General features: G+C 36.7%; 1 protein-coding gene across 1 annotated transcript in view; it reads right to left on the reverse strand.

The window, feature by feature from the left end:
• The window catches only part of LOC126475054 (Ca(2+)/calmodulin-responsive adenylate cyclase), a 375,710-nt gene that overhangs the window by 106,553 nt on the left and 254,961 nt on the right, over nucleotides 1-14,196 (reverse strand). The window contains exon 18 of the mRNA XM_050102605.1: nucleotides 7,072-7,218. Within this exon, the coding sequence (XP_049958562.1) occupies nucleotides 7,072-7,218 (147 nt within the window). The remainder of the gene's footprint in view (nucleotides 1-7,071; nucleotides 7,219-14,196) is intronic.

Genomic DNA, 14,196 nt, shown 5'->3' on the forward strand with positions numbered 1-14,196 from the left:
GCAAACCTACATTTCTAGCATTTGTAGATTTAGAGAAAGCTTTTGACAATGTTGACTGGAATACTCTCTTTCAAATTCTAAAGGTGGCAGGGGTAAAATACAGAGAGCGAAAGGCTATTTACAATTTGTACAGAAACCAGATGGCAGTTATAAGAGTCGAGGGACATGAAAGGGAAGCAGTGGTTGGGAAGGGAGTAAGACAGGGTTGTAGCCTCTCCCCGATGTTGTTCAATCTGTATATTGAGCAAGCAGTAAAGGAAACAAAAGAAAAATTCGGGGTAGGTATTAAAATTCATGGAGAAGAAATAAAAACTTTGAGGTTCGCCGATGACATTGTAATTCTGTCAGAGACAGCAAAGGACTTGGAAGAGCAGTTGAATGGAATGGACAGTGTCTTGAAAGGAGGATATAAGATGAACATCAACAAAAGCAAAACCAGGATAATGGAATGTAGTCTAATTAAGTCGGGTGATGCTGAGGGAATTAGATTAGGAAATGAGGCACTTAAAGTAGTAAAGGAGTTTTGCTATTTGGGGAGCAAAATAACGGATGATGGTCGAAGTAGAGAGGATATAAAATGTAGGCTGGCAATGGCAAGGAAAGCGTTTCTGAAGAAGAGAAATTTGTTAACATCGAGTATAGATTTAAGTGTCAGGAAGTCATTTCTGAAAGTATTCGTATGGAGTGTAGCCATGTATGGAAGTGAAACATGGACGATAAATAGTTTGGACAAGAAGAGAATAGAAGCTTTCGAAATGTGGTGCTACAGAAGAATGCTGAAGATTAGATGGGTAGATCACATAACTAATGAGGAGGTATTGAATAGGATTGGGGAGGAGAGAAGTTTGTGGCACAACTTGACCAGAAGAAGGGATCGGTTGGTAGGACATGTTCTGAGGCATCAAGGGATCACCAATTTAGTGTTGGAGGGCAGCGTGGAGGGTAAAAATCGTAGAGGGAGACCAAGAGATGAATACACTAAGCAGATTCAGAAGGATGTAGGTTGCAGTAGGTACTGGGAGATGAAAAAGCTTGCACAGGATAGAGTAGCATGGAGAGCTGCATCAAACCAGTCTCAGGACTGAAGACCACAACAACAACAACATAGAAGAATTGCGAGAAGTCTAACATTTCCACACAGAGGTATTTTCCAATAAATCTGGACTGATTAAAGGATGTCAATGTTAAATTAAGTAGCAACCACAGTAACTGTTCAAGATGAATTCATTCTGGGTGGGGCCCCACAGTCTCAATAAATATGATGAAGGAAATTATTTCACAAGACTGCTTTAAATCATTTTATTTGCACTACTAGCTTTGGGCACTGCCCACTCTCAAGTAAAGGGTAGGCAATGAAAACCTGCCAACTCCTCCTGTCTGTGAAAACTCTTAATGTCAGTAACCAGTAACTCCATAGTCAAAGAGAGATTTGAAAGAGCATGAATTTCTCTGTCAATAACTAGGCTTTTAGTGTACAGTTACACATGTAGCAACTTTCTGTATCATGTTATATTATTTTTTAAGAGGTCATCTTTGCTTCACCTCCAAAATTTAACAAAATGGCATTACAAGATTTTCATTGCCTATCATGAAAGTGCATCTATAGCGTTATCTGTACAGTTTGCTTTCAGAGTATGACATCTGTTACCATGCTTCAAGAAAGAGTTTGGTGGGCAGAAGATGTTCCAAAGTCATATGGATCTTGCACCACCTTTCGCTATGTATCCCTCACTGCCAGGCAGAAGAGAAACTTTAGAAAAGGAGATCAGGTATATGGCAGAGGATGACATAATCACAGGATCAGACGGCAAATATTGTAATCTGATACACACAGTAATCAAAAAGGATGGCTCAGATAGACTCTTTTGGATGCCTGAACTATGAGCCTTGCAACTTTCTACCCAACAAGAGCAGGCAGAAAATACGGAAAAGCTTTAGCAAAAATTTAATGACACTTGTTACCTTAGTAGTTTCAATATAACAAGAAGTTATTAGCAGTTGGAGCTGGAGGAGACATGCTGAAAATCCACCACATTCTTGAATAATGAATGTCGCTATCATTTCAAGCAGGTGTTGTTAGGTTTAAATGTTTCATCTGAAGAATTTGTTTAAGCTCTGGATAAGATCCCTGAGGAGAAGTTTTTGGAGAACGTAATAGTATACACAGATAATATGTTGGTTGCATCCACTTCTTGGGAAGAGCACATACATATACCGGAAAAAGTTCTGAATACATTTAAATCGGGTAGAGTTATGCTCAATCTGCAAAAATTGGAATTTGCAGGGGGGGGGGGGATAATTTTCAGGGCATGTCATCCCACCAGGAGGAATTGAACCATACCCAAACAGATTAGAAGCAATTCAAAATATCCTGGTACCAGCTTGTAAAAAAATAACTTTAATCCTATCTGGGCTTCTGTAATACTACCAATTCTTTATTAAAGGACACTGCTTATCATATGTTTCACTGCAATTAATTAAGAAGAATTCCATGTGGACACCAGCTAGCAGGATGAATTTGAAGAGATCAAGGAAGTAGCTCTTAGAAGCTCCACTATTGTAACCACCAAATGTTCATAAATAATTTTATCCTGGGATGGATGCAGGAACAACATTGTATGACAGCATTTTCAAGTCAAAATTTTTTAGTGGGGGAAAGTATGATGCCCTCACAATTGCTTGGGGCTCAGAGATTCAGCTATTTTTGATCAGACAACATGCCATTGTACAGGCAGGTCATTCACCATTATCCTTCCTGCTTCAGTGCAAACTGATATGTAACAAGATTGCTAGATGGGCTCTTGCTTTACAAGAATTTGAATTTGAAATCCAGTACATTCACGGTGAAAAAAGTATGGCACTTGATGCTTTTCACATCTTATAGAACACTTAAAGGATGTTTGCATTGAGACTCACATGCAAAGGAAATCAAGATTATTTCATAAGTGTAGTTGGTGTAAAAGCAGATTAGAAAATTTCTATGCATTATAGAGATGGGATAGGAACCTGATGAAATACTTCAAATGGTAAAATGAAAAACCCAGACAAAAATCGTGCAAAGATCTGAAGTAATTACACCCACAAGATCAAGAGGAGAAGGAGCAGTTCAAGGCAGGGTGGTCTTTCCACGAGTTGGCAATATTTTGTTGAAATTAGGTAGAATCTTAAGAGAACATAATGTCAAAGCAATCTCCCGCCCTCCTACAAAAATGTACGCTCCTCTCAGTCTGGCAAAGGATGATCTGAGATTGCAGAAGGCTGGAATCGACAGAATACCTTGCCAGTGTGCAAAGCCTACATTGGTCAGACAACGCACACAGTGCATGAAATATGTGTTAAACTTGATCACCACACTCACCTATCGCAGCCCAGTAAGTCATACATAGCCAAGCATTGTATCTCCACAGAACATTCCATGGATTAGTTTGTCATAGGATTCTTGATCTTGACAGGATCCTTCTGGGATTCAGTTATTAAGGAATCAGGGGAAATACATTTAGTGCAAGCTCTTATTAATTGCGTTGGTGGCTCTCAATTGGACAAGGCATAGGACCCAGTGATTTAATTAATTTCTTCACGGTGGAAGCAAAAAAGAGAGGGAAAAAAAAGCATCATTTTACAACCTATGACACATCTAGTGACATTCAATTTTATTAATTTTGACATCTGAATTTTAACTTCATAGTACTAGAAATCTCCAGTGCAAAACACCCATCTATGATGGCAGAATGATTGTCATCTGAAATATCATGGCAAGAAGTCTTAGTTATCTGGCTGCATTTCAGAAACTTCATGGAATATATTATTACACCTCGTTCATAACAATATACTGCATCGAACATCTAACTGAAATGTAGAATACTTAAAGCTACGTATCCCTAACAACAGGTGAAAAGTTTAATCAAATACATTTTATCAGTCACAAACATTTCTGTCCTAAGAAGTGCATACAGAAATTAGAAGAACAGGTAATTTTATCAAAATTTTGCAATGAGTAGAGAAGTTGTAAAAAGTTGTGCATGAAAATATCCATGATAGGAAATAAAGGGTTAATGTGCAAGTTTCTCAATCAATTGATGAAACTGAATTGGACTTTTTTCGTCGAATTCCAAGACTTAAATGAAACTTCACAGATTCTGGTGACTGTACAACTGTTCTCTAAATTCATTCCATTCTTTATAATATGTAAAGCGAATAGCAAAATTATCATTAAGAAATTAAAGAAAGAATATTTTGTAAATGTCTCCTCACTGACAATGTCCCACACTTTTCAACAAACATTTGGAATTAGTTTACCCTGGAACAGCAAGTCTGGCACATCTTGATCTTTCAAGCTATTGCCTGGTATCAAATCCGGCTGTATGCATTGTCAGAGAATTAGGACAATTGTTTATAGCATATTGTGGCAAAATAAATTGAAATCAAACACACAAACTAGCAAGATTTGCACATGTCGTTAATAATTTGGCTCATTAAAGCATGGAACCACCACTTTGTACTGTGGCAAGAAGCCCGATACATTTTTGAAGAAACTATTCATTTCTGTGATCATCATCAAGAACTATCACAAGATGAAAGGCAGAAGGTGGTACTGGAACAAATGAATAATATACCATAGGCTAGGAAGTTAGCACAAAATAAACCAGTTCAATCAATTATCTATAAAGTGGTTGACTACATACTGTTAGATCACTGATGAGTTCATCATTGGTAAAGGGTAAAATAAAGAAGTTCTATCAGTGGTGTCTGGGACCATTTCATTATTGCAAGACTTATTCACCTGAATCCTGTGGAATTGGAAATTTTGAACGAAGAAAAATATTTTGAAATCTACCAGGAAGAGGATATAAAAAATATCCTGAACAAAAGGACAAGAAAGTTTTTAAATTTCTGGTGTTATCTCGATATGTATAGTGGTTTGATAAGTAAGTGTGAAATAGACAGGTTGTGAATCCTACCAATGATAGTGTGTATAAAATCGCCACTTTTTGCTGTACCAAACTACTTTGCGTGTGACTACTATTTACATGTTCAACAGCATGGACAGTGCAGATTTTATTTTTATTTGGTACAGTTGGCTGTTTTCTTTCTATTACTCTTGAGGTACCAGTGCAAAAAGTTACATCATCCTGTACATGGAGGTGATTTGTGGGAGAGAGAATGTCAGCTCACATCGTATGAAGAATTAAAATGCCTTCCAATATATGGCACTGCCAATCATGACTGCACAGGATGTGCTATGCGCTGGTCTGTCCACAGCAAGCTGCACGGAGTCACAGTGTTTGTCAACAAGTCCACTTGAGCTACATGATGCGAGGAAACTTCAGTTGCTATAAAGCAGAGTGCTCACTAGTGCAGTGGATGATTAAGATGAATTAGTGCACTGTAAAATGTGTTCACACCTGGATATTCCAAATTCTGAAGTACTTATGTACAAACATCTATTTACTTATGTAAATGGTGTGCCACAAATCTCTCTCTGCCCTACTCCCTTTCCTTTCTTTATTTCTGAGCAAGCAATTAATATTTATATGGTTAACTCTGACATGTAATTCATCTTCTATGTACCTTTTATACAAGACATATTTAAACTTGCTAATTGATCATGTAATTAGTTGATGTTTGCCTACAATGAAAATGCTTATTAGATGATGATTCTTCTTAAACTCACACTCTTCCAAAGATAATGATTTTTTTTAGTAATAGAGACTAGGATTTGCTGGTGTAAAGTCTACTTTTTTTTCCAAAGACATTTACAGAGTATGCTGAAAAAACAATGCTCATTGCAATTAGTAGATAGTGGATTAATTTCATACACACTTATAAACATTTTGCTAATTATATAATGCAAATGACGGCATTTCTTAAAGTCTAATTATATACAAGCATTAGTTTTTGTGGAGAGAGATTTAAAGATTTTTGTGCTAAAATGTGCCTATTGGTTACTAGTTACCTTCATATTATTTGCCACAATTTGTAATGACCCAAGGTTGGTACACACTGATTCAAATTGTATCTACCAATGCCAGGTTTCTCTACCAATGCTTCAAATACCGTTATTTATCATGTTTGTATGAGTCTATTTTTTCAAGGGAGTATGGTGTATTAATGTGTTTTCAGTTGTTACTTTTTCTTTACCCCTTTTGAAACTGTTGGAAACATTTTGTAAGTTCAGACTGCTAGTATACCACATTATTTAGCTTCCTCAAAGGTTATTTGTGATTAGAACAAGGGTGTGTTGCTATCGTAAAGAATTCATCTCATTTGAAAATTTCTTTTCTTCAGGAAACAGATTCCTGGCCAATAGTGAATGAAGCAATATGAAATGGAACAAACATGTGAGGACTGATATGGAACAGCATGTGAGTATTGTGTTAGAGAAGGCGAGTGGTTGACTTCGGTTTATTGAGAGAATTCTGGGGAAATGTGGTTCATCTCCAAAGGAGATGCTTGAGGACTGTTGAAGTTTTTGGGATCTGCACTACTTGAGACTGAAGGAAGACACTGAAGCAGTTGAGAGGCGGGCTACTAGATTTGTTACTGGTAGGTTCAAACAACAAGCAAGTATTTTGGAGATGCTTTGGAAACTCAAACTGGAATCCCTGGACAGAAGGTGATGCTCTGTTTGAGAAACGTTACTGAGAAAATTTAGAGAAGTAGAACTTGAGAGCTGAGTGCAGGAAGATTATACTGCCACCAACATAGATTTTGGATAAGGACCACAAAGATAAGTGTGAGAAATCAGGCATTACATGGAGGCATACAGTCATTTCTCCCTCATTCTATTTGCAAGTGAAACACGAAAGGAAATGACTAATAGTGGTAAAGAGTACCCTCCATCATGTGCCACATGGCAGCTTGTGGTGTATGTATGTAGATGTATATTTAGAAACTACAGCTCCTGTTATGCTGCTGCTGCTGCCACTACTGCTACTTCTACCACAGCTGTAAATAGAGTCATTACATTCTAATACCAACAACAAAAATAAAAACACAACAATGAAAGCAACAGTATCAGCTATGGCAAATAATTATTTTAAGGTAATAGATAAATAACAAAACAAAACAAACCTCATCAAAGTCTGCAATTATCTCATTAAGCAGTCGAAGACACTCCACACCCTGATTGTTGCCATCCAGTTCAGTGTAGAATTCATGGTAATTGGTGACAGTTGCAAACACGACTCCGACTCTTGAATAACTTTGGTGGTAGAGGTCCTGTGAAAGAGTGTTCTGTGCACCACAGCCACACAGAAGGACGGGAAAGGGAAAAAGAGTGCGTAGCATCAGTATACAAAGCTTACACTCAGCCATCAGCAGCTTCTATGCACTGCAGCTTGGTTATAGCGGGCCATAACAACTACTGCCTACATCCACAACAACAGGGAAGGGCCACTACAACCACTAAATTAAAAGGATCACACAATATCTCTGTTATTAATTATTACATTTTCATTTGCAAGTTAGCTTTAATGAATATGTCACAATTCTACATGATTAGAACTTGCAAAATTTATTAAGTAAGTCACTGGTAACATACAAACTGAATTTTGTCTATGACCCTACCCTATCTAACTAACACACCAAATTTTATATGATGATATAACCAAGTTTAGAAGAAAATAAAGCAATCAAAGTGCATACAAAAATGCCACATAAATGGTTTGAGTAATCTGTTAAACATTAGGTAAAGTAAGGGAAATGCAACCACTTACATATAGCACACTGATGTGTGTAGCATTAAAACACATAACAGAAAACAACCTCACCATGGCTGCGGGAGACTACATTTGGATGTCTATGTGGTTGAGCGTGTGGAGGTGTGTACTTTAACTAGGGAAAACAGCAAGAACTTGAAAACTAATTTGAATACTGTTTCCTGTTGTACAATGTACATATCAGTCCAAAGGTGAGTGGTTGCATTTTTCTTATTTTACATACTATTCCACTGAGGAATTTCCATTATGGTTAACAAACATTAGTTAGTACAAAATCTTTTCAAATGTCTTGCATATTTTTGTGAGAGCTCTTACCATCAAAAAAAGGCGCATTTCGCATGCAAGGATTCTTTCCTTGTTACACACAATCCAGTAGATGCCCTCTTTGACTGAATAACACAATTATAATGTCTACCAAAATAAAAATATTTTCTAAAGGTTCTGTGATACAGTCTTAATATAGTTATCTCATAATGTACAAACATGTGAAAAATTAACTCAAACTAAGCCAATTCATAAAAACCTAAGCTTCAACTAGATATCAGACTCTTAAGAGCATAATTTCTTAATCTGAAACAAATTTGTATAAAAATTTATCTATCTATGTATTTATCTATCTATCCGTCTATCTATAATAAAAAGAATAGTGGCTGTTGTAATCTAAAGCTAATGAACTATACATTTGCAAATTATAAACAACTAGTTTACTGATAAAAGGGTATTTGGAAAAAGCTGACTAAAGAAATCTGACAATTTTTAGTTTAAAAATTATGCATCAGCAAGTGATGAACCGTTCAAGATACAATGGCAATGCCAGTATTCACTCTACACTAATATACGAGTATGTATGGGGAAGCTCAGCATCAAAGCAACTTCACTGCTACTAACAAGCAGTTAATGCATAATTGGAGCACAGCTATAAATGACATCATTAAACATAAAGAATAATCGAAATTTAATGTTATTCTAAACGATAGTATGTTAAAATAATTCATGTCACTTAAGGTATTGAAAGAAGCTCTGCAGAGACTGATTCACTGAGAAGATTCTGAATATACAGTTTCTCTACATGTGATCATTAAGTATGTCAAATTTCTCCTATTTTAATGATGCGTTATATTCCACTTCTGTTTTACAAACAAGATGGTCCTGGAAATATGTACCAATCTAAATACATGTGCACACTTCATTACAAGGTCTTGGAAAGGCATAAAAATAAAAATAAATTGAATTTATAATTCTCAAATCACAATCTCCAATGGAACGTTAAGTAACAAGTACCTCTCATAACATGCAATTCACATAATTAGCAAAACAAACTGTAAAAAAATGGCTCACTTAACGAGCAGTTTTCACATAATGAGAGACAACAATTTAGTGTGACATCACCAGTCGTTCACATGCAGTGGGGGAAATGTTTAACAATATGAACACCTTTCACTCTCAGCAGAGGCATATGAACAACGTCTTTAGTAGATACTGCAATCTGGGTTTAGCACTCTTTCTGCTACCATCTTAGTGCAACTTGGGATCAAACATTTTTCTAAACTTGTGTTCACAGAGTGTAATTTTTTTGGTGCAAATTTTAATAACCTTCGTAGAAATTTTCCTGAAGATAAAGACACAAGAAGACAACCACATGAGAAAGAAAATGACTTAGAAATGAAACATAAACGTTTTGTGAGCATTGCTGATTTAGCAAGCACATAGAATTGGTCTATATCAACTACTTGGATTATCCTCAAGAACAAGGACACAATTAAGGAGATAGATGCTTCAAAGGGAGTATCTAAACAATAGTTTCATATTCTGGATGATGTCAAAAGGTTGATCCTTATATGGGTAAATGAAAAGCAATTGCAAGGTGACACTTTTAACGAGAACATCATTTGTGAGAAGGCGAGAATGACTTTTGCTGAACTTGTTAAGAAGATGACAGCATCATCAGTGGCCAGTGAAGTGTTTAAGGGGGGCTGTGGGTGGTTTAAGAAGTTTAAGAGAAGAACCAGAATCCACAGCATTGTGAGGCACAGCAAAGCATGCTCGTAGATTCTTACATTTTCTGCCGCAACAGGTTTTTAATTGCAACGAGATGAGTCTATTCTGGAAACAGATGTTGAAGTGCACGTTTACAAAAGCAGAAGAGAATACATTACCAGGTCACAAGCCAATGAATGACCTTCTCACACTACTATTCTGTGCAAATGCAAGTGGTGATTTGAAAATGAAGCTGCTGCATGTTTATCATTCAGAAACTCCAAAAGCCTTCAAGAAGTGTAAAATCCCGAAGAGCAGGTTAAATGTGATGTGGAGATCCAAGAACAAGGCTTCAGTGACATGTGACCTTTTTTGTGATCGGATCAATGAAGAGTTTGGTCCTTCAGAGAAAAAATATTTGCTCAGTATCAATCTGCCACTCCATGTGTTGCTTGTTATGGACAACACTCCTGTCCATTCTCCAGGCCTGCAAAACCACTTCCTTGAAGAATTTCAATTTATCAAGGCAATTTCTGCCTCCCAACACCACTCTGTTACTCCAGACTATGGATTAGCAGATTTCTAAATTTTAAGAAGCACTACACTAAAGCAATTTTCGAGCTTTGCTTCAAGTTGACTGAAGCCACCAATCTCACACTCTAGAGAGTTTTGGAAATATCACTTCTACATTGTTGCCTGCATCAAGATGATCGAAAAGCTGTGGGAAGGGGTTACCAAGAGAACTCTCACTTCTGCTTGGAAAAAGGTTTCACCAGAGTGCATAGTCAAATGTGACTCTGAAGCATTTGAGTTAGTATCTGTGGAGACTGTAGTCAATGAGATTGTCTCTTTGGCCAAGAGCAAGGGACTAGAAGTGGATAACAATGATATAGATGAGCTTATGGAAGACCACAACTTAGAGGAGGAGGAGGAGGAGGAGGAGGAGGAGGAGGAGGAGGAAACAGCAAAACAGCAGCCTTCTGGCACAATAAGAGAAATGCCAAAAGCACGGGAATCAGTTGCATCGTGCACAGAAAATCATCACCCCAATAAAGCAGCCACTGCTATGTGCACTACAAATTTATTTGAAAAATAATGCTCCCCAAGTTTTGAAGCATCAGAAGAAACAAATGACTATAGGCAGCTTCCTGGAAAAAATGAGTTAGTTCTGTGTCAAGCATAATAAAGCGCATAATACTGCATGTATAATTTTCTTTGAATAAATGTCAGGAGTAAGATAAAACTTTTAGTACTTTTTCTGTGTAGAACACATTATCTTATTTAAAATTAATTTATATGGTATAAATGGTTTCGCTTAACAAGTGTTTCATACTATGAGTAAGATTCTGGAACAAACTATGCTCGCTATGCAAGGTTCCACTGTAATGTACAATGATAACCAACTACAATCTGTACGAATGCATGAATGAAAATATTGTTGCTATTAGTACTATCTGCCTCCTTCCACAGACACCATGGAGAGAGAATTTTGCCTATTAAGTTCTGTTTTAAATGGAAACCTTCAGAAGACGAAGTATCCGTAACAGAAGAGCCAACAAACTAGATTTATGAGACAAAATATCTTCTACACCTGGAGACTACAAAAATTATATTGTACCATTTAAAGCTTTCACACCAACGATGTTTGAGGCCATATTTCACTGTGTAACTGAAACTAAGGTACATTTAACCAGAGCACCATTCATCATAGCAGACAATGATGGTTACTGTTGGAAGAAGACTGCACATAAACACCACTTGTTCCATCGCAATAGATGGAATGTGCAAAAAGAACAGATGGGAGAAGTAACAGAACAAGTGGCTCAGTGGTGTTCGAGATTGGTACTTAGGCACAGAAATAGACCCCCCCCCCCCTATGAGGGCCTCAATTATAAGGTACAAAACAATAGAATTATTATGGTTCTTGTTCGATCATCCTTTGTAATTGACACAATTTGAGGAATACCTTATTTCAACCATGTAGGACAGTTAACATGATCTACTGTAGTCTTTTGTTGTGAGAGTGATTTGATGCATCTCTCCATGCAAATCTAACCCGTCCATGCCTCTACTTCTATGTGTAACAACACAACTTACATTGATTTGAACCTCTTTACTGTACACAAATTTCTTTCTCCCACTACTCAATTTAGTACCTAATCATTAGTTGCTTGATGTATCCATCTAATCTTCAGCATTCGCCTACAGCACTACATTACAAAGGCTTATATTCTCCTCTTGTCTGAACTGCTGATCATCTACATTTCATTTCTCTACAAGGTTACACCCAAGGTTACACCTTCAGAAAAGACTTCCTAACAGTTAAATTTATATTCAGTGATAGAAAATGTCCATTTTTCAAAAATACTTTTCTTTCTATTGCCAGTCTGGATTTATATTCTCTTTACTTCATCCATCATCAGTTATTTTGCTGCCCGAATAGCAGAACTCTTTCATTACTTTCAGTGTTTCATTTCATAGTGTAATTGATTTAATTAGACTAAATTCCATAACAACAGTTTTACTTTTGTCAGTGTTGATCTTGTAACTTCTTTGAAAGACGTCATCCATTCTGTTTAAATGCTCTTCTAACTCTTTTACCATCTCCGAAAGTTACAGTGACATCAACAAACCTCAAAATTTGACTACCCCTCCTCAAATTTTAATCCCCTTTTGAAAATTCTCTTTGGTTTCCTTTACAGCTACCTCATTGCACAGATTAAATAACATTGGGGATAGGATGTATGCCTGTATTACTCCCTTCTCAACTTTCTAACTAGGGTTAATATTGCCTTGCGTGTTCCTACATTTCTCCAGAACCCAAACTGATCTTCCCTGAGATCAGCCTCTAACAGTTTTTTTCTATTCTTCTGTAAGTAATCTGAATTATTATTTAGCAACGATGACTTAATAAACAGATGGTTAGCACTTACCTTCTTTTGAAGTGTCCAGGTATTTTGCCTGTATCATAGAACCTGGACACCAGGTGGCATAATTTTGTCAGGGCTAACTCTCCCACAGTTCTCAATAATTCTGAAACAATATAGTCTACTCCAGGAGCCTTGTTTCAACTTATGTCTCTCAATGCTCTGTCAAATTCTCCTCACAGTACCATATCTCTATAATATCTCCGATTTCACCTTCATCTACTTCCTCTTCTCTTTCTATATAACTGTTTTCAAATCTGATTCCCTTATATAGGCCCTCTATACATTTTTTAAGCTTTCCGTTCTTTGCTTAGTACTGGCTGTGTATCTAAGCTCTCGATATTCATACAGCTGCTTCTCTTTTCCCCATGGTCTCTAATTTTCTAATATCTTCCCTAGTCATGCACGCTTCTAGCACATTACATTAGTCCTATAGCCATTGCTGCTTAGCCACTTTGCATTTCTTGTCTACATCATTTTATAGGTGTTATTCACCTGCTTCATTTGCAGCATTATTATATTTTCTCCTTTAATTAGTTAAATTCTGTTTCTCTTGTATTATCCACAGATTTCTGCAGGGCCTTGTCTTTCCCCCTACTGACCCTCTGCTGCCTTCACCATTTCATCTCTCATAGCTAACCACTCGCCCTTTATTGTTTTCCTTTTCCTCATTTCAGTCAATTGTTGCCGACAGGGCTACTTTTGAAATTCTAAACAACTGCTGGCTGTATGAATTTATACAGCTCCTTTCTCCTTTTTTGCAATCTCTTCAGTTTTACTCTGAAGTTCATAACTAATAAATTATGGTCACTGTTCTCATCTGCCACTAGAAATGTTTTGCAGTTTAAAATTTGGTATCAGAGCTGTGTCTTGCCATCATGTCGTCTACCTGAAACCTTTGAGTGTCTCCATGTCTCTTCCATATAGACAAACTTCTTTCATTATTTTTAAACCAAATATTGGAAAAGATTAAATCATTGTCAGTGCAAGATTCTATCTGGTGGCTACTCCTTTTAGAACTCTCCCTCCTATTCCTTTTCTCTCTTGTTCTTTTTGTTTCATTGAATTCCAATCCCATGTCAAAGTTAAATTTTTGTTCCCTTTAATTATTTGAATAATTTATTTTATCTTGTAATATATTTTTTCAATCTCTTCATCATTTGCAGAGCTAGTTGCTATATAAATATGTACTATTGTGGCAGATGTGGCTTTGTGCCTACTTTGGCTATAGTAGTGAATTTCCTTCATGATTAGATTATTCCTGCAGTACTCCTATTTGATATTGTATTTATACTCGTGTATTGACCTTACCGAAAGTTCTGTTCTTCCTGCCATCGCACATCACTAGTCCCAGTATATGTAACAGCAATCTATCCATTTTCCTTTTTGGATTCTCTAGTCTACCTACTTGGTTAAGAGATCTAACATTCCATCCTCAGAACCATAAAATGGCAATTTTGTTTCTACTGATGATAGCATTTTCAGTACTTCACAAACAAGGGACTACTTCACCTGGAGAATATTGTACCCAAGGGTACGTTATTGTCATTAAGCCATACAGTACAGCTGCTTGT

The sequence above is a fragment of the Schistocerca serialis genome, chromosome 4, assembly GCF_023864345.2.
Source record: "Schistocerca serialis cubense isolate TAMUIC-IGC-003099 chromosome 4, iqSchSeri2.2, whole genome shotgun sequence".
Lineage (NCBI taxonomy): Eukaryota > Metazoa > Arthropoda > Insecta > Orthoptera > Acrididae > Schistocerca > Schistocerca serialis.